At 36.9% G+C, this 20,452-nt stretch overlaps 1 protein-coding gene across 2 annotated transcripts in view; it reads right to left on the bottom strand.

Moving 5' to 3' along the window:
- Positions 1–19,197, bottom strand: part of LOC150080618 (polyubiquitin-C) — a 44,932-nt gene extending 25,735 nt beyond the window's left edge. Inside the window, exons 1-2 of one of the 2 annotated variants that reach the window (XM_090381374.1) lie at positions 19,055–19,197; positions 2,988–4,390 (exon numbers count right to left, since the gene is read on the bottom strand). In XM_090381374.1, the coding sequence (XP_090237500.1) occupies positions 2,988–4,383 (1,396 nt within the window). In that variant the 5' untranslated portion in view covers positions 4,384–4,390; positions 19,055–19,197. The remainder of the gene's footprint in view (positions 1–2,987; positions 4,391–19,054) is intronic. The other variant, XM_090381375.1, reaches the window with a different exon arrangement.
- Between the last annotated feature and the right edge of the window lie 1,255 nt (positions 19,198–20,452).

The raw sequence follows: 20,452 nt of genomic DNA, 5'->3' as shown, positions 1-20,452 counted from the left end.
TGTGTGAATGTAGATGCAAAATACTCATTCAGTTTGTTTGCTATCTGAGCAGGATCATCAACAGTCGATCCATCGATGTCATGTGGACCAATCAGATTCATTCCTTTTAGAGTTTATATAAGGAAAGAAATCCTTGCTGTTTTTCTTAGCATCTTTTGCCAAGGATTTCTCATAATCTGCCTTCGCCTGCCTAACCTCCTTTGTGACCTGATTACAAACTCGCTTATATCTACCATAGGCTTCTGAGTCGCTTGATAATTTATATGCATCCCATGCATTTTTCTTCTCTGTTACGAGTCTGATTAGTTCATTAGATAACCATTTAGGCTTAAACCTTTAACAATATTTCTTAATAGGTATGAAACTATTAGTGGCATCCACGATTAATTCCTTGAATGCTTCCCACTTAGAATTTACTGTTGGTAACATCGTCAGTTTATCCCACTGTACAGAATTTAAAAACTTTGAGACCACTGTACTCACCTTTACGGAAGCAAAAACCCTTTCCTTTACCCCTGATGATGATTATATCTTTAAGTAAATCCCACATCAGTACACTGATCACTGCCACCTAGTGGTTCCTTTATCTGCAAATTCTTAATACATGAATGATCACTGTTGATAACCAGATCAACAGTATTACTCTGATTGCCTCTCGAACATGCTGCTGCAGAAAACAATCATCCAATAAATCCACAAAAGTCTGACTAGTGTGTGAGTGACCAACCCACAAGTTCCAGTCAATATCTGGGAAGTTAAAATCCCCCATTATAAGACATTCTGATTTACTGGCCCACTATTTCTCTGTATAATTGTTCATTGTACTCATTAGGCCTATAACACACTCCTACTCTTATTTTTGCTTTCGCAGTGCTTATGTCACACCAAACTGACTCAACAGTGCACTGTTCATCTATATCAACTGGGTGCACTTCTTTTGATTTTATGTTTTTCTTAATTAACAGCATAACACCTCCCTTTCTATCCTGTCTATACACATTGTACTCCCCAAATTCCAGTTCTGCATTCCTTATATCTGTGTGACACCAAGTCTCTGCTATCCGAACAATATCTGCCTTTGATGTCTTGAACAACACTTCAAATTTATTTACTATACTTCTAGCATTGGTATACATGCTCCTATTCCTATTCACCCTAACACATCCCATATACCTACCTATTACAGGATGACTGAAATAGGTGCGTATTTCAGAAGCTTATCAAACTCTTAACAGGGAGTTAAATGATTTTGTAATAACTGAGAACAGTGGAGTAAAAATTACTGAAGTTAAACATAAGGCACCTAGGGTAGATGGATCTATACAGTTATATTAAAGGAAGCAGCAAAGAAACTAAGCAGGCCCTTGGCCATGATTATGAGGGCAACCTTGAACTTAGGGGAGGTCCCCACAGACTAGAGATGTGGAAATGTATCCACATCACAATTCACAAGGGGAGATTGAAAGGTGACAAGTAATAACAGGACCTGTTAGCTTAACTTCTCTTTATCTGGGGGAAAATAATGGAGTCAGATTAAAAAAAAAAAACACTGCAGGATCATCTAGACACAAATGCAGTTATAGTTCAAACACAGAATGGGTTTGTTGAGGGGAAAGCTGTCTGACCAATTTGATTGGATACTATGATGTGGCCACAATGGAACTGGATGCAAAAAATAATTTTTATATCATATACTTGGATTTTAGGAAAGCTTTTGATACTGTTGCACATGGAAGATTACTGTACAAGTTGGAGCAATATGGCATTAAGGGCAAGGTACTACAATAAATAAAGATAGTTGAGTGGGAGAAGACAGAGTGGTAATCAATGGACACTGCTCTTCATGGACTAATGTTATTAGTAGAGTTCCCTAGGGGTCTGTATTGGGCCCATTTTTGCTTTCTGTATTTATCAAATGGTATTGATGAAGGTATATCAGGCTTAAGGTCCTAGTTTGCAGATCATACGAAGGTTGGTAGGGTTGTTAATGACAGTAAGGATGTTACGCTACTGCAACAGGATCTAGAAAAGTTGAGCAAATGGGCTGAGAGGTGGCAAGTGAAGTTTAACATTGACAAATGCAAAGTACTGCTTATGGGTACAAGTAATCCCAGAGTAATGTACCAACTGTGCACGACTACACTCAGGACAGTGGAGAATGAAAGACCTGGGTATGATTGTGCAATCAGATGTTTTCTGAGCAGCGCAGACAGGCTGCAAGAGTAGCTCATGGAGTCTAGCCAATGATATATAGATATTTTGCTAGCAGGGTTAAGGAAGTGATTATCCCCTTGTATAAAGCAATGGTCAGACCACACCTTGAGTACTGCATACAGGTCTGGAGGCCTCTAAGGAAAAATATTGAGCTACTAGAATGAATACAGGAAGGGCAATGAGATTAGTGAGTGGAACAAAGGGTTGCTGCTACCAAGATAGGCTTAAGTTCTAAAGATTGCAGCATTTGGAAACTAGGCACTGCAGGATGATCTGATTGAGGTTTATAAGGAATTGAATGATTTGAGCAAGCTCTATGTTGATAGGATTCTTCATGTTACTCAGATCCCACACCTGAGGGGGCATAAATTCAAACTGAGAAAAGACAGTTAAAGAATAGATGTGTGGAAATTTGCTTTCAGGCAGCAGGTGGTTGATTGCTGACAGCTTAAATAAATTAAAGGCTGAACTAGACAAACTTTTGGAGTGAAAGGATGGGTGAAACAGGAAGTGTGTTTTTTTTTTTTTTGGCTGATGCTATATAAGCTTACTTTCTTGCATCAAGTGCATCTACTAATGCTAAACTCAACTTTCACTGCACTTGAAAGGTAATGGATATCTCCTTATTGCCCTCCCAAGACTGACCGTAGAGGATCCAGAGAACAAATCAGTTAATCTAAGAATATTTCCCACTGCTTTACATTATAATATATTTTACCTAAAAGAATACTTTAAGAGAATATTTTACCTCAACATACAAGAAACTATTTTACCTGTCAATGTCTTTACAAAGATCTGCATGCCACCACGTAGCCTAAGAACAAGATGAAGTGTAGATTCTTTCTGAATGTTATAATCTGAGAGAGTACGCCCATCTTCCAGTTGTTTGCCAGCAAAAATTAGTCTTTGTTGATCAGGTGGAATACCTTCTTTGTCTTGAATTTTGGCTTTCACATTTTCAATTGTATCACTAGGTTCAACTTCCAAAGTGATAGTTTTTCCAGTGAGTGTTTTTACAAATATCTGCATGCCACCACGTAGCCTGAGAACAAGATGTAGTGTAGACTCTTTCTGAATATTGTAATCAGAGAGGGTATGGCCATCTTCCAGTTGCTTGCCAGCAAAGATTAGTCTTTGTTGATCAGGTGGAATACCTTCTTTGTCTTGAATCTTTCCTTTTACATTTTCAATTGTGTCACTAGATTCAACTTCCAAAGTGATGGTCTTTCCAGTCAATGTTTTTACAAATATCTGCATGCCACCTCGTAGCCTAAGTACTAAATGAAGAGTTGATTCCTTCTGAATGTTGTAATCAGAGAGGGTGCGCCCATCTTCTAACTGCTTGCCTGCAAATATCAGTCTTTGTTGGTCCGGTGGAATACCTTCTTTGTCTTGTATTTTAGCTTTTACATTTTCAATGGTATCACTGGGTTCAACTTCCAAAGTGATGGTCTTTCCAGTCAATGTTTTTACAAAAATCTGCATGCCACCTCGTAGCCTAAGTACTAAATGAAGAGTTGATTCCTTCTGAATGTTGTAATCAGAGAGGGTGCGCCCATCTTCTAACTGCTTGCCTGCAAATATCAGTCTTTGTTGGTCTGGCGGAATACCTTCTTTGTCTTGTATTTTAGCTTTTACATTTTCAATGGTATCACTGGGTTCAACTTCCAAAGTGATGGTCTTTCCAGTCAATGTTTTTACAAATATCTGCATGCCACCACGTAGCCTGAGAACAAGATGTAATGTAGACTCTTTCTGAATGTTATAATCTGAGAGGGTACGACCATCTTCCAGCTGCTTACCAGCAAAGATTAGCCTCTGTTGATCAGGGGGAATACCTTCTTTATCTTGTATTTTAGCTTTTACATTTTCAATTGTGTCACTTGGCTCAACTTCCAAAGTGATGGTTTTTCCTGTTAGCGTTTTTACAAATATCTGCATGCCACCACGTAGCCTAAGTACTAAATGAAGTGTTGATTCCTTCTGAATGTTGTAATCTGAGAGGGTACGACCATCTTCCAGCTGCTTTCCAGCAAAGATTAACCTCTGCTGATCAGGTGGAATACCTTCTTTGTCCTGAATTTTGGCTTTTACATTTTCAATGGAATCACTGGGTTCCACCTCCAGTGTTATGGTTTTCCCAGTCAGTGTTTTCACAAAGATCTGCATGGTTTCTCTGCAAAAGAGAAGTCAAATTAATCAACACCTCTTAAAATATTTAATCTGCAAGGAATGGGGAGGGAATACTTAAAGAAATAATTTTATTTTTAAATTTATTAAAATGTAAAAATTCGAACACAGGAGTACAAGCTCATACACAAAGTTGTTGTTGTTTGTTGTTTTGGTTTTTAGGAGCATTAGCAACTAAGGCCATATTGCTCCAGGGATATACGGTGGTCATTCCCTGACCTTTCCGCATCCTCCATATTTGGTGGCCACAGGCTCGAACCCTGGTCTAATCAGGAAGTGTGTGATACACACTGCCCCTCCTGCCCGCGGAGGCACCCATACACAAAGATGACAATAAACCCTTTAATTTCAAATTATGATTACAGTCCATCTCATTTAACTTTTCACACCTGTAGAAAGTTCTCCATTAGGTATTGGACAACATGAAAAAGAACAAAGCCTGAATTTCATATGTGTATGAAACGCAAACTTGCTTCAAAGAAAGGAAGAAAAAAAAAAAAGAAAAAAGTGTTGATCAAATCATCTACATTATTTTAAATGAAACTGTTACAAGAAAAGATACTGATTGGATGATTGGGATAACAAATTAAATAGATTACAAAATCTATTTAATTTTGTGGTGATCTATAATTTGTTTATTTAGTACCTCTATATAAAGAATAAAATTACTTTTTTATATACTGTATATATAATTTGTATTATGAATTGTAATTTTGTTTATAGTTATATTATTGTAATAATATAACATTTTTTATTATATATATATATATATATATATATATATATATATAAAAGAGAGAATTGAATCAAACAGGCAGAAAATTGAGTAGGAGTGCCATTATTAAAAAAAAGAAAAGGTTGAAAACCACTGCTTTAAGATGTAAATTTTTAATTATGCTATTTATATTTTTAAATATGCAGGAAAGTACCACAAAATTTGTGACAGCTATGCACTTTTCTGAATGGGTGGCACACTTGACAGACTTCACTCCATGCTGACGAGACGATCAGTTGCCAAGTAGCAACTTCCAGAAAATCTGAAAGTAGGTATGGTGGGCATTAGGAGCATTAGCAACTAAGGCCATATTGCTCCAGGGATCATTATTACTAAGCTTAAAGAATTACAGGTACAATAGAAAATAAAGATCTGCAACACAACTAAGTTTACTGTCTTCTACTACTAATAATAAAAAAGACAGTATTTGTTCACCAAAAGAAGGGGTGGGCTGTCCCAAGGATGCCAGCAGTGCACTGCACCCGGGCACCAAAGTTCAATGGGCACCTGAAAACTACATACACATGAAGAAAATTTTAGAGGCTGCACCAAATTGCAATTTGCACCCAGGCACCACATTCCCTAGGAACTCCCAACTGAAAGTGGCCAAGAAATAGGTTATTCTAAGTGAATAATGTTATATCAACACAGGTCTGATTCAGAATAGTTACTGAGCAATAGGCACATTCACCTCAGGGGCTCACATCTGAGGAGTATGGTTGGCACACCTGAGCCCATAATGATGATATCTTGAGCTGATATCATCATTCTCTTTCTTGGTGATTCCCCCCCCTCCCTCTCAGCGGAGATGGGGGAAACTAGGGGTTTCTCCCATTTCCCCACAACACACACACATAGGGTAACTTGAGAATTTTTTTTTGTTTTGGCTGGTGCAGCATAAGCCTCAGGCTTCCTTGCACCATATGGTTAATATGAAATTCAGCTCAACTTCAAGGAATTTGGAATTGGAAAAAAATTTCATTAGGAAAATTATATTACACTAAACCAGGGGTGGGTAACCTTTTCAAATAGCAGGTCAAATAAAATCTGTGAGGTGCACATGGGCCATTTTTTTTTTTTTTTTTTTTAGCTTTCCATATTTTTAGGATTAAAATGGTGCATAATGAAAAAAAATTGTCAAACATTATTATAATATTTACATACTTGTACATATAATTTTATTAAATGAGAAAAACAAAACACTAATTCAAGATAAAATTACAAAAAAAATACAATTATAAAAAAAAAAATAAATCAAATTATTTAAGATTTTATAAAACAATCTTGGATTTTCAATTATGCATGATAGGTTTCAATAAATACCGTCATAAAAATAAAATGGTAAATCCACTCCAAATTATTTACTTTTATCCGTTGATTATTCACTGACATTTGCTGTTGAAATGCACGATTCACATGCACTGCAATCACATTCTGCAGAGCCAAGGGTCCAGGAACTACTACTGACTGCATGCAAGTCTATGCTTACTTACCAGTGCTGCCAGAAGCTATGTTTGATTACCATTTGGCAACACTGCTGCTTACTTGAGTCATGATATACGGCACAAATTCAAATGATTCATTAGAGATGATTAGACGTTGCACAATCAAATTGTTTAAAACAATTTGATAGCAGCAAATATAATAAAAAGTACAATAAACATAAATTTCATGGTTATATTCTTCGGCAAGCCATTTTTATATATATTTTGAAAATGACTGCAGATTGTATCACTTGGTCAGAGTTGGTTGGCCCACCCCTGCACTAAACAAATTTGAAAATTATTACATCATGCAATTTATACAGTTTGGTTAGAGAATATGGGGTTAACATGAAACAATCTAAACAGTTGATTTTGCAAAATGTACCCTTTCAATGATGCTTTCATCCACACTTTCATCATATCATATTGAACAGAACGTAACTTAGAAATGAGCCATTTTCTTAAAAAACTTGAATATCAAAATTCCAGAAAAAAACTTCCATTAGTCTAGCACCATCAGAAATTCTCTAGCCATGGCTGGCAAGCTCAAGGAAGGTGATACAAATCTGAATGAGAAGTCTTGTGCAGCATAACCTGTGAGAGCAATATGAGAAAATTGAACTAATGCAACACAATCAACAAACTTCCACTTTTGATCAGGGTGCTCATGTTGTTCAAACTCAACTGTTCAAATTTGGTTACTCAAAATTGCTGAGTAGTTGCCACAAATATGAACTGACCACAATGAAATTACATGTTCTGATCACGTTCAACATCATCACAATGACACAAACCCATTCCTCAACTACAGTGACAGATAAATGAGTTTATATTTTGAATGAAAATACAGTATGTCTAAGAAACACAACCTCAAAGGTTCACTGGTAAAGACAAGTTCTGAGATATGTCATGGAGTCATCCTTGGTTTTCTGAGGGGCAATCCACTAACAGTTTGAATGGTATTGTTGTGGCAGTATATAAACCACAAGCCCAGCTGCAGAATTTACCGAGGTAAGTGAAGTAAACACTTCTCTATAATGATAATGCAAGAGGACACTATTCATACAACCTGGTACCAGAACAGAGTAATGCATCACTTTTGATACTGCACTACTTTTCCTGCAGTAAAGTTAAGTTTAGCATCATGTGTCATTACAGAAAAGGTTTAGAACATGTTTGCTGCTACCTTGTATTTGTGAGGGTTCTTTATTTGTGCCTTGGGGCACTTTTGTAGGGCAATGGAATAAGTAGGCACTGCTTTTTAGCAAATGAATTGTCTGTGAATCATCACTCCAAATAACACCAGCACCTGTTTTTTTGCAGCATTCTAACACTAACAGATGCATTTGAAAGAGATTCAGAATCTGCACTGAATAGAATTCTATTTCAGTACCAGATGACATATAAGGAGGTGATTCAATGTCATCAGCTTCAATATGCTATCCATCCCTGTTCCTTTTAAGTCCTGATGTTCCAGGCTGTGGATCCATTATAAGACCTTTAGGGTTAAATTTTATAGGAAAGCTTTCTTACACAAAATTTCATCAGTTGACAAACACACTAAGGATGATGTTTTGCTTTTCACAAACCAAAGAATTAAAATTCAGTATGCATTATCTTTAAAAAAAAATTCTACATTTTCTTCTTGTGGAAGATACTATAAACTAGATAAAACAATTTCAACATTAAGCAAAAAACATATGAAACTGAACCAAGTACCCAGCTTTTATAGCGCTCTATATACAGTGCAATTAACATTCAGCAAAATCCCAGCCATAATACAATAGCCCATGGTTCAATCAGTGTGCCCATATTACTCAATTGTTCATTTCATGTGCTTGTCCTTTTACAGCTCTCATTTATTGACCATAATTCAATGGATACATATTTGCACTGAAGCAAGAACTGCAGTTCATTTTGACATTTGTGTTCTGGCAGCAAACATGTTAACAGTAGATGGAATCATTTGTGTAGTAAATTTTTATTGGTATCCACGAACGGAGAATTTTATCCAGTTTGGGAATCACTTTTTTTGTACCCTGTTTATGGAAGAGGCTACAACAATTTTGTTGTGTAGAAGTTTGAAGTGGAGAGATTATATTATAGATATGCTATGTAGTATCATTTGAGCTGTTCAGAGGTAAAGTGATTTGTTTGTTTGTTATTTGGTTTTTAGGAGCATTAGCAACTAAGGCCATATTGCTCCGGGGATATGTAGTGGTCATTCTCTGACCTTTCTGCATCCTACGTATTTGGTGGGCATGGGCTCTAACCCCAGTCTAATCAAGAAGCGTGTGCTACACACTGCTGCTCCTGCCCACCTGGCTAAGGTAAAGTGGTATAAGTCAAGAAAAATCGATTTTTGACTTATACCATATGTTGGTACTACTAGGTGAAATGTGTTCACAAGCAAAGTGGTATAATTCTAACTTTTACATTGACCATGTGGCAGCAGCAGCACTTGTCAAAGGGCCTGATCAGAATCAGAGTGTCGTCAGAGGTACAAGTCAGTGTTAGCTGTCAAGACGTGTGTGATTACAGATTGTGTTCCGTGAACAAACTTTGTTTAAATGTCTTTTGACATTTCTTGAAGAATTATGGCTCGTGAAGAAGAAATATTACATGTACAAGTTAAGTACATTATAATAAGCTTAAGACTGTTTCTATTTCATAACCTATAAAAACATGTATCCTGAAAACTATATTAACTACATGAAGTTGACATTACGTGACATTTAAAGTTTTTGTTTGTTTTCACATATAGACAATGATAAAGAAAGCCTTGACAGTGGTACTCCACAATTGAAAAAAAACAAAGAAATGTAGAAGAGATCCTGAGAATCATAAATCTACAGAAAGAAAAAAGAAAAATGGGTGAAGAGTATGTCACCAGAAATAACAGAACTGTGAAAGGTAAGGTTTTTACCAACAAAGGCTGTGGTTGCCAACAAAAATAACATCTGATGATAGGCAACTAAGTTTTAATAACTTTTGGTAGACTGGCAATTATTCTAGACAGAACACTTAAGTGGACTAGTCCAGCGAATGCAAGTTAGAAGTCATCGTCCTAGATCCGGAGAGAAGGGACCTAAGCAAGTTTCTTACAAATAATTTGAATATTAAAAACAAGACCATACAAGTTTGTAAGTCATTCTTGAGATAGAATTGAGATGTATCACATCCCTGAGAAGACTTTCTTCTCAGGGATGTGATACACTTAAACAGAAGGGTTGCAAGGATATTTTCAGATGCTATCAAGGCAGTGTTAAGCAGGTCTGAAAACTGCTAAGCATGGGGCGGGGAATACACAAACTAATAGATCAACTAGAGCTACAGGCAGACATGAAATTGATTCTTGCATTGCTTCTGTGAGTAATCATGGAACAAGTAAAAACAGGGACTCTGTTAGGGTAACTAAAAAGTAAGAACAGGTGCATATATATTTGCATGAACACCAATGCTAAGAGTAGTGCCAATTTTGGAGTTTAAATTTGATGAATTAAGTACTAATTAAGTCATCAAATCCACACACTAGGGATATTGGAGACATGGTGTCACTAAGAAATAAGGATGCAAAATTTGAATATGGGAATGTGTACAGAAAGGACAAACAGGACAAGAGTGGGGATTATGCTCTTAGTTAAGAAGTATATGAATTTAAGGCAATACATCCACAGTTGTCATGGTAGCCAGTATATGTTAAGTACTTTGGTGTAAAATAAGCACTGGGAAAATGAGTAGGAGCGATACAGGCCTAATGAGTAGGCCTGTATCATTCTGATTTACTAGCAAACAACTAAGTAGTTTGCTAATAAATCAGAGTGTCTTATAATGGGGGATTTTAACTTTTCAGAACACACACCTTTTCTGAAGAAGGGGGATAAGAAAAATTATTGGGATCCACATAAATTACCCTGTGCTACAGAAGCCTATAGTAGAAATAAACTAGTCTGTAAGAAAAAGTCACAAAGGAGATTAATGCAAGATAAGATAAATTACACAATCTCTGGCAAAGAAAGCAGCAAGCCTTTACTTATATTATCAGCAGAAGGAAGGGGTGAATGTTGATGATCTGGCTCTGGTTGCTGACAAAATAAATACATATTTTGCATCTACATTTGCACATTAGAAATTTTTTAGAGAAGGGATGCAAGAAGTTTATTCAAAGGGAGCTAAATGATTTTGTGATAAGAGAAAAGGTTGAAGATAAACATAAAAAAAAGGCACCTGGGGCAGATGGAATCTATCCAGTTATATTAAGAGAGCAGCAAAAGAGGTAAGCACACCTCTAGCCATAATTATGAGAGCTTCTTTATATTCAGAGGAAGTCCCTATGGTCCCGATTCTACACTGCTTCATTATGTGGCATTGGAGGCAAATTGCTGCTATGGATAAAGGGATGGTTGAGTGGGAGAAGACAGAGTGGTAATCAATGGATACTACTCATCATGGACTAATGTTATTAGTCGAGTCCCTCAGGGTTCAGCGTTGGGTCCATTGTTGTTTTCTGTATTTATAAATGATACTGATGATGGTATATCAAGCTTAATGTCCAAGTTTGCATACGATACGAAGGTTGGCAGGATTGTTAAGGACACTAATGACAGTACGCTGCTGCAACAGGATCTAGAAAAGTTGAGCAGATGGGCTGAGAGGTGGCAAATGAAGTTTAACATTGACAAATGTAAAGTACTACATATGGGAAGCATTAACCCCAGAGTAACGTATCAACTCTGTGGTACTACACGACAGTGGTAGAGAACGAAAAGGACCTGGGGGTTATTGTGCAGGCAGATATGAAGTTTTCTGAGCAGTGCAGACGGTCTGCAAGAGTAGCTCATGGTGTCTTGTCAATGATATACAGGAATTTTTATAGCAGGAAAAAGAAGATGATTATCCCCTTGTATAAGGCAATGGTCAGGCCACACCTTGAGTACTGTATACAGGTCTGGAGGCCTCATTTTAAGAAGGATGTAGAGCTGTTGGAACGAATACAGAGAAGGGCAACAAGATTAGCGAATGGAACAAAGGGTTGCTCTTATGAAGAAAGGCTTAAGTTTTGCAAATTAGTGTTTGGAGACTAGGCACTTGCAAGGTGATCTGATTGAGGTGTATAAAGCCTTGAATGGTTTGAGCATGTTCAATGCTGATAGGATTCTTCCTCTTGCTCAGAATATTCACCTGAGAGGGCATAAATTCAAATTGAGGAAAGATGTGCGGAAGTTTGCCTTTAGCCAGCGGGTAGTTGGTTGGTGGGACAGACTTCCATTCTTTGTTGTGGAAGTTGATAGCCTAAATTTAAGGCTGAGCTGGACAGGAATTTGGAACGAATGGAGTGAAATGGGAGTGCTTTTTTTTTGGCTGATGCTGCATAAGCTTGCTTCCTTGCATCATATGCCTCTACTAATGTAGAGCAGTGGTTTATGTGGAACAGGCATCAAAAGCTTTTCTGAAATCTAGGTATATGATGCAAAAATTTTTTGAATCTGGTTCCTTTGTTACTATGTCATAAATCAATCAGATTGGCCACACAAGACCACCCTTTACAAATACATGGTTGACTGCTATATAACTGCATTAATCATGCAAATTGTTCCCCATTAACAATTCATCCACTTTCCTGATTTGTAATTGGTGGCATGTGTGATATATCCCTCACTCAAAATAATGGGCATTTGTCAGATTATGTAGATTTGATTTTTATGAATAATAGAAATCAGTAAAACTTGAAAGCTACATTTCTCTCAAAATAGCATTTTGTAATGTGAGGGTCATTGATTTATGCTGCACACAGAGATATTAGACAATCAATTTACAAATAATCAGAAATTATTGACCAAATTCCTTTTTAGGTACAAACACAAAAAAGTTTTTGTACTGTACAGCAAGCAGAATTATTTCCTGGCAATGAGATGGTTGAATAGATATTTTGCATCTACATTCACATGTCAGCAACTTTTTTGGGATGGAGATGCACCAAAAGTGTGTCAAATTCTAACAGGAAGCTAACTGATTTTGGGATAACTGAGAGTTAAGTGGAAGAGAGACTATTGAAGCTAAACATAAAGGCACCGATTTAGATGAGATGTATCCAATTATATTACACTAGGCAGCAAAAGAGATAAGCAAACCTTAAACCACAATTATGAGTTCTCCTTTGGATTTAGAGGAGGTACCTATGGCCTTGCACATGCATCCCTAACACACAAAGGGGATACAAGGGTGATATGGGTAATTAGAGCCTTGTTAAGTACACTTCTGTTTCAGGGAAAATTAAGGAAGTCACTGGTTACAGAATTAATGCAGGACCATACAGACAGGAATATACAATGCAGTAAAAGCCATTTTGTCTTACCAATATAAGTGGTCACTATGAGGCAATAACAAAAGGAACAGTATGCAAAGAATAGTTTGGCTGTCATATACTTTGATTTTACAAAGGCTTTAGGCACTGATCCCCCATAAAGGATCAATGTACACCCTTATGGGTGGAAGTTGGTAGAATTGCCATCCTCCCCACACCTGCTGGAAAAGACTTGACCGAGTCCTGTTGATGACGTGAGAAATTTTTATGGGCCTTTTTCACAACGTGGCTGAGTTAGTGGGTCTCAAGGGAAGGGTAGCATGGTTTCTCTTGCAAAAAAGGATTTTTCATCCAGCAACCAGAAAATAGACCACAGAACACAATTTACAGACAGTATATACAAAGCAATATGGCCTTAATTGCTAATGCTCCTAAAAACCCTATTACAACAATGACTAATGTACAAATTATTTTTTTTATTATTATTATTAGCCATATGGTGCAAGGGAGCTGAGGCTTGTGCTGCACCAGCCAAAAAAAAAAAAAATTTCCCACATTATCCTGAGAGAGAGAGAGAGAGAGAGAGAGAGAGAGAGAAATAGAAGGGAATCACCAAGAAAAAGAAGAATGATGATGATATCCAGCTCAGGACCCTGGGTTTGCCAATCCCATACTCACCAGATGGGAGCCCCTGGGGTTAATTGGAGCAATGTGGCATACATGGCATGTTTCTGCTATGAAACAATAGAAGTATTTATCAACAGGCACTACTCAACTACTGTCTGTGTTCTGCGGTCTATTTTCTGGATGAAAAATCCTTGTTTGCAGGAGAAAAAACCATGCTACACTTCACTAAGACTAACTAACTCAGCCATGTTGTGAAAAAGGCCCATAAAATTTCTCACATCATTAGCAGGACTCAGTCAGGTCTTTTCCAGCAGGTGTGGAGAGAATGGCAATTCTACCAACTGTGCCACCCACAAGGGTGTACACTGATCCTTTATGGGGGATCAGTGCCTAAAGCACTTTGTAAAATCCAAGTACGAGGGTGGTTCAATAAAGTAATCGCCCTCACATACTTCCACATATCGCAGTCACGATATTTTGTGTGTAGCATCATACATATCTCTATGCCAGGGGTGGCCTACCAGTCGACCACAACAAATTTTAAATATATATAAAAAACCGATTAGTCAAAATCTAAATATTATTATGCGTCCCACTGCATACACTTATTACAAATCCGTTGAACCACGTGACTACTCTTGTTGCCACGCAGCCAGTGCGCTTGTTTAGTGAAAATTCACAGTTTCGTTGTGGAGAGCATAATGTATGCGTCGAATCCTTATTTAGCTTACTTAATATTAATAGCCGGACAGTATTTATACTGTTACTTTAATATTTGACTTAAAATTAATACTACGAAAAGAGTAAAACGTACCATTTTAATCAAGGGTGGGAACTAGAATACTTTTTTGTAACAATAAAAGAAAAATGTTGTTTGATTTGCAATGCTTCCATGGCCATACCCAAAAAAGGAAATTTAGAAAGGCACTTCAGCGCACTCCATGGTAAATACTAATCGGATTTCCCGCCTATTAATGACCTTAGAAAAAATAAATTAAAAGAACTTAAATCCAGATTATTCTCACAATTTCTTCATGACACCTAATTTACAATCTAAAGCAGTAACTATTGCATCATTTAAAGAGTGCCCTTCTTGCAAAAAAAGATAAACCATTTTCTGATGGTCAGTTCATCAAAGACTTATTTTTAGAAAAAAGATTCTCTTTTTGAAAAATTTAAGAAAAAAATGAAATTAAAATGCTCTTCAAGATCTGCAATTATCTCAAAATACTGTGATACGACACATCGAAAAAATGAGTAAACAACTGCGTGCTGATATTGCTAATTGTGTGTCCTTTTCTTTACAACTAGATGAATCTACAGATGTCAGTGATACAGCTCAATTGCTCGTTTTTATTCGTCTGGGTTTCGATGATTCTGCCACTAGAGAAGAATTGCTGGGTACGGTTTCGTTAAAAGAAAAACACTAGAGGTCTTGATATATTTAACGCATTCAAAAATTTTATTGAAAAAAATAAATTACCACTATTTAAGCTCGTATCAATAACAACAGGTGGAGCTAAAGCAATGACGGGCATCTTAACGGATTCATCGCTAAGATTCATCGCATTGTGCCAAAAGGATGATGAATTCCCAGTTTGAGTTACCACAGTACTGTATCATATTTTATTGGCTAACATGTGTTAGCCAGCAAAAGATTAAATACTAAAAGTGTTATGGACATAGCTTTTAAAATTGTGAACTATCAGAGAACAACTCTTCAAAAGAGACTTTTCAAAATGTGACTCGATAAAATGAACCAGATCTGATATCACACACAGACGCAAGGTGGCTGAGTCGGAATAAGTTTCTACAGGAATTTCGAAATTTACTGAATGAAATTAAATTTGTTGATCAAATGGGAAATGATTATCAGCAGCTACAAGATACAGAGTGATTGTATGGTCTGGCTTTTTTTGGCAGATTTTTACCAGTAAATTAAGTGATCTGAATTTGGAATTACAAGGAAAATATAGAAATGTGGGTGACATGATTAGGAGTATTTCTGCATATAAATATCAATTCTTGGCAATGACTAAGGATCTCAAAGAAAAAAAAAAAAAAAAGTTCAATCATTTTGCAAAGATGCAAGATCATTTGCAAAAATATCCTGTTTTTGAATTTAATACTGAGAAATATGTTTCTGAAATTGAGAAAGTTGCGGATGATTTTGAAACCAGATTCAGTGGTTTTAAAACATTTGAAGACATTGTTCAATATATTTCTTATCCATTTAATGTCTACTTAGATACGAAACAAATTGCAGAAAAGAAAAAAAAGCAGTTTTTTCACATGGAGAAAATATTACTTGAAAATGAAATTATTACATTGCGAAACAATATCTTCCTAAAAGCCAGACCATCAGAAAAAGACTTTTGGAAATATGTTTGCTGAAAAAAGTACCTAAATGTAAAAAAAATGCAGTGAACTTTTTAATTCCTGTTTTGGTTCCACATATCTATGTGAATAGGCCTTTTCGCCTTTGAAACAAAAAAAAAAAAAAAAAAAAAAAGACTTGCATACAGAAGATTCGATTCTTTACGGTTGACCTTATTGCAGTATATCCCCGATTTTGAAAGCTTGGCAGATGACATGAAGACAAACTTCACATTAATTAAAAATTTAAATACGTACGTATGACTTTAATATAAGAATTCTGGAATGTATTTAATTTTAAAATTTAAACATTTTTCAATGTGTTGATTAACTTTTTTAACCAGGTGCAATGAAATTCTTGAGATGGTAGATTGCAGCACATTTTGAAGGAAAAATGTCAATCGAATCACAAATTAAGTTGGCCACCCCGCTCTATACTAAAGGTATAAAATTTCAGCCCTGTGTCTTAATTCATTTTTCTCTTACAGAACTGAACGTGTAACGAAGTAGCATCATGGACAAAGTTGAAGCCAGAGCTGTAATCCAGTATCTGTTCTTGAGGGGAAATCTAAAGAAATCCACGAGGAGATGACTGCTGTATACAAGGATGAAGCCCCATCTTATGGCATTGTGAAGCATTGGCAATGACAGTTTAGGTGTGGTCGGACATCGGTAGAATCTGAGCCCATTCCAGGTTGTACCCATTCAGCCATTGATAACAGCACGATCAGCATGATCACGGGGAATCCATCTTGCACTCCATTTCCGTAAATGGAGTGCAAGATGGATTCCCCGATTGACTGGTTTCCAGAAGGCTGATCTACAATAGAAATCACAAGAGTTGTAGCTAGCCCTGTGCCAAAAAAATAAGGAAGACTTTATCTCGTCTAATCACTCAGAATGAAAGTTGGATACACCATTTCGACCCTGAAAGTAAAAAGCAGTCCATGGAATGGCAACATCCTGGTTCCCCATCCCCCAAGAAGGCAAGGGTCCGAGCGTCAGCAGGAAAGGTCTTGCTGACAATGTTTTGGGATGAGAAAGGTGTAATAATGACTGATTACCTGCCGAAAGGTAGAACAATTACAGGTGCCCATTATGCCAACTTACTCACAAAATTACGGAAGAAAATCAAAACATGTAGGCGTGGCATGCTGTCCAAAGGTGTGAGAATGCGTCGAGACAATGCTCCATTTCATATTTCTGAAATTGAAACAACATAAGCAGCCACTTGTGGATGTGAAATACTGCCCCATCCAGCCTACTCACCCGATCTTGCACCATCAGACTTCTTGTTTCCTTCCCTCAAGTCATTTCTTCAGGGGGGGGCACTTCCCTGACAACGAGACACTCATTTCTGCAACAGAGTTATAGTTCAAAGACCAACCTCACCACTTTTACAAAAATGGTATCCATAGCCCCATCCATCAATGGGAAAAAATGTGTAAATCTGCATGGTAGCTATGTAGAGAAGGACTAAAACCTGTGCCAAGAATCAACAGGCTAGCACCTCTGCAGCTAGGTCGAGGCGATCCTTTATTGAACCACCTTCTTATACGTGTAGTGGAAACAAGATTAGCTCGGCGGGGGCAAAGTTTTTACGGCTCCAGCAAATAGAAGTTTTTTAAATTTTTACATTTTATTGACCAAATTGGCATATTAATTTATTTTCTAGAAATAGCTTTATATTCCTAGTTACAATACTTAGTTTATTTTGAACTTAGAGATTTTGTGGATTATTACTTACTATTGGTAAAATTTGTACCATTCAAAACTTGCCGCCATTGTGTACTATCCATACGGAATACCATTACGGAATACCATTACATATATATCTCAAACTTGATAGCGTAAGGAATAACGTAAAACTACATAGCGTAATACGTAGGACTGTAGTAGAAATCTGTTAGCTTAGTATAGTATTGGCAATTAATAAATTTATAAATCCCTTTAATTTTTATTGTTAAGTAAATTGTATTTAAATGGAATTCGTGCCCCAGACTAAACAGAAAAGCAACTTGCAGAAAGAAGCGAAAGTGCTGTGGTTCATGGCAGAAAAGTAGAGGACGATTCTCCAATGCATCAGTCTAAGAAATGGGCAAAATGAAACATGTTTGTGGATCTCTCTTGAACAGGACATGATCTAGCCAGAGGATTTTTGTGTGCTAGGTGCAGAGAATGTGAAGAAATTATGCGCCAACTCAGCAATCTGATGGGTGTCTGAGAGCTTGAAGAGTCGGGTGGATGTCCATGAAGGAATTAAAATGGGGGCCCCCATCAAGTTCTCAGCTGCCCAAATCAATGCCACAGCACACACTCTTATGCAATCCTACCAGACACAATAGGAAGGAGTATATGAGAGCCTTGTCAATCAATTTGGCCCTGGAGAGATTGTGCAGGGCTCGTGGGGTAGAATTTTTCTCAGTGTCGTCTGTGCTTGTTAACAGGAGAGATTGCTTCTACAGGGATGGGATACACTTAAAAGAAAAGAAAAATAAAGAAAAGAAAAGAAAAGAAAGGGTGCAAGAACATTCGCTGATGCTTTCGAGGCAATGTTAGGTGAGTCAGAAAACTACTAGCTTGGGGGGGGGGGGGAAATTCACAGACTAATAGGTTAACAGCAGCCGCAGGCAGAGGTGGAAATGATTCTGGCACTTTTTTTTGTCTGGTGCTGTCAACACTTGCTTTCTTGCGTCATTTGCTACCACTACTGTTAATTAATAACCATAATAATAACATACACCATTTAACTATCAATATTTCTGCATGTAAATGTAAATAACTTTCGATAAGTAATTCGGCCAAAAAATGTAATAAAATCAGCATTTTTTTTTTTTTTTTAAATAGGGTCCAAAACAACAGCGTACTTGTTTCGTAAGGTTCTTAGGCTGCCTCACCCGTTTATTTCTAAAACACGTAGTTCACTTTTACTATACATTTATTTCATTTAATTTTATCTTATTCCTATATGACGTCATTACTGAAAAGAGGAATTCTAAAGTAAAAATAATAAGACCTTTATCGTTAACTTCAAGTTTGGTTAATAATCTATTATAACTATCATTACTGAGTAATAATACGTACCTTTGGTACCAAAATTTCGAACAAATTTGGAAAGTCCCCTTACCTTTACTGACGCAAAAATAAAAAATCCCACCCTAAATACTACCGTCTAGAACTACAATAACAGACATAAACAGTTCACTGTTCTTTATATATTTCGGCATCGTGCGCATGTACTGTGAATGCCAAAGACGCCACACGTTTTCTGATTGGATGTGACAGACATGATAACAAAATGAACCAACGAGATTATTTCCATTGTCCCGCGTCTCCTCACCACAGGCACGGCTGTCATTAACTGCCTTAATGATTAATTTTAAGTATGTACTATAGCACAAGTTAATCCAAAATATGAAATAAACCGAAATTCCACGAATAAGAGCATTCAAAAACTGCATGCTTAATAGAAAAAAGAAGAACGAAGGCTGGATTTAGGAATTGTTACACATACAGTATTTTATAGGTCCTTTTGTAACTCCAGGGGCTCACATCTGGTGAGTACGGGCATGGCACACCCAGGGTTCTGAGCTGGATATCACCATTCTTCTCTCTCTCTGTCTCTCACTGTTAGGGTAAATCAGGAATTTTTTTTTGGCTGGTGCAGCATAAGCCTCAGGCTTCCTTGCACCATATAGCTAATAATAATAATGTTTGCCATATGCAAATAGGGTACACGGATTATGATGTTTGTTTGTTATTTGGTTTTTAGGAACATTAGCAACTAAGGCCATATTGCTCCGGGATATGCGGTGGTCATTCCCTGACCTGTCCGCATCCTCCGTATTTGGTGGTGGGCTCGAACCCCGGTCTAATCAAGAAGCTTGTGCTACTCATTGCTGCTCCTTCCCACCTGGCTACGGAGGTGCCCACGGATTATGAAAGAATGGTGATAAAAAAAAAAATTGATAAGAGATATATAGATCGGTAAAAACAGATAAACGAAGAGGGCAACACATAAATAAAATTTTAGAAGAGAAATTGTTGAAACCAAACATATAAAAAAAAGGTGTGGGGTCGATAGGATCTAGCCAATTGTATAAGGATGGCAGCAAAGAAGGTAAGCAAACCCTTCGAAGGCTGTCATTAGTGAGTCCCCAGCGTTTTGTACTGGAAACATTGTTGTTTTCTATATTTATTAATGATACTAAAGAATATATATCAGATTTAATATCAAAGTTAAATGATACAAAGATTGTCAGGATGGTTACTGACAGTAAATGTGAATGGATTCAATCGTTTCCACCTTAACCCACTGGCACGTTGCAGTAATGCGCAACTGGTTGGATGCACTTGAACGACTGGAAATTTTGTTAACTTCTTCTTATATTTATATGTTTGACTTTTTTTAATAAATAAAGAACACTTAACTAATGAAAAATATATGTATTCGTACGACCATTGTCGACCACTCGGCCTGAC

This window comes from Mastigoproctus giganteus, chromosome 9 (genome assembly GCF_048544385.1).
Source record: "Mastigoproctus giganteus isolate SK-2022 chromosome 9, ASM4854438v1, whole genome shotgun sequence".
Classification (NCBI taxonomy): domain Eukaryota; kingdom Metazoa; phylum Arthropoda; class Arachnida; order Uropygi; family Thelyphonidae; genus Mastigoproctus; species Mastigoproctus giganteus.
This window is presented reverse-complemented; position numbering and strand designations above follow the sequence as displayed.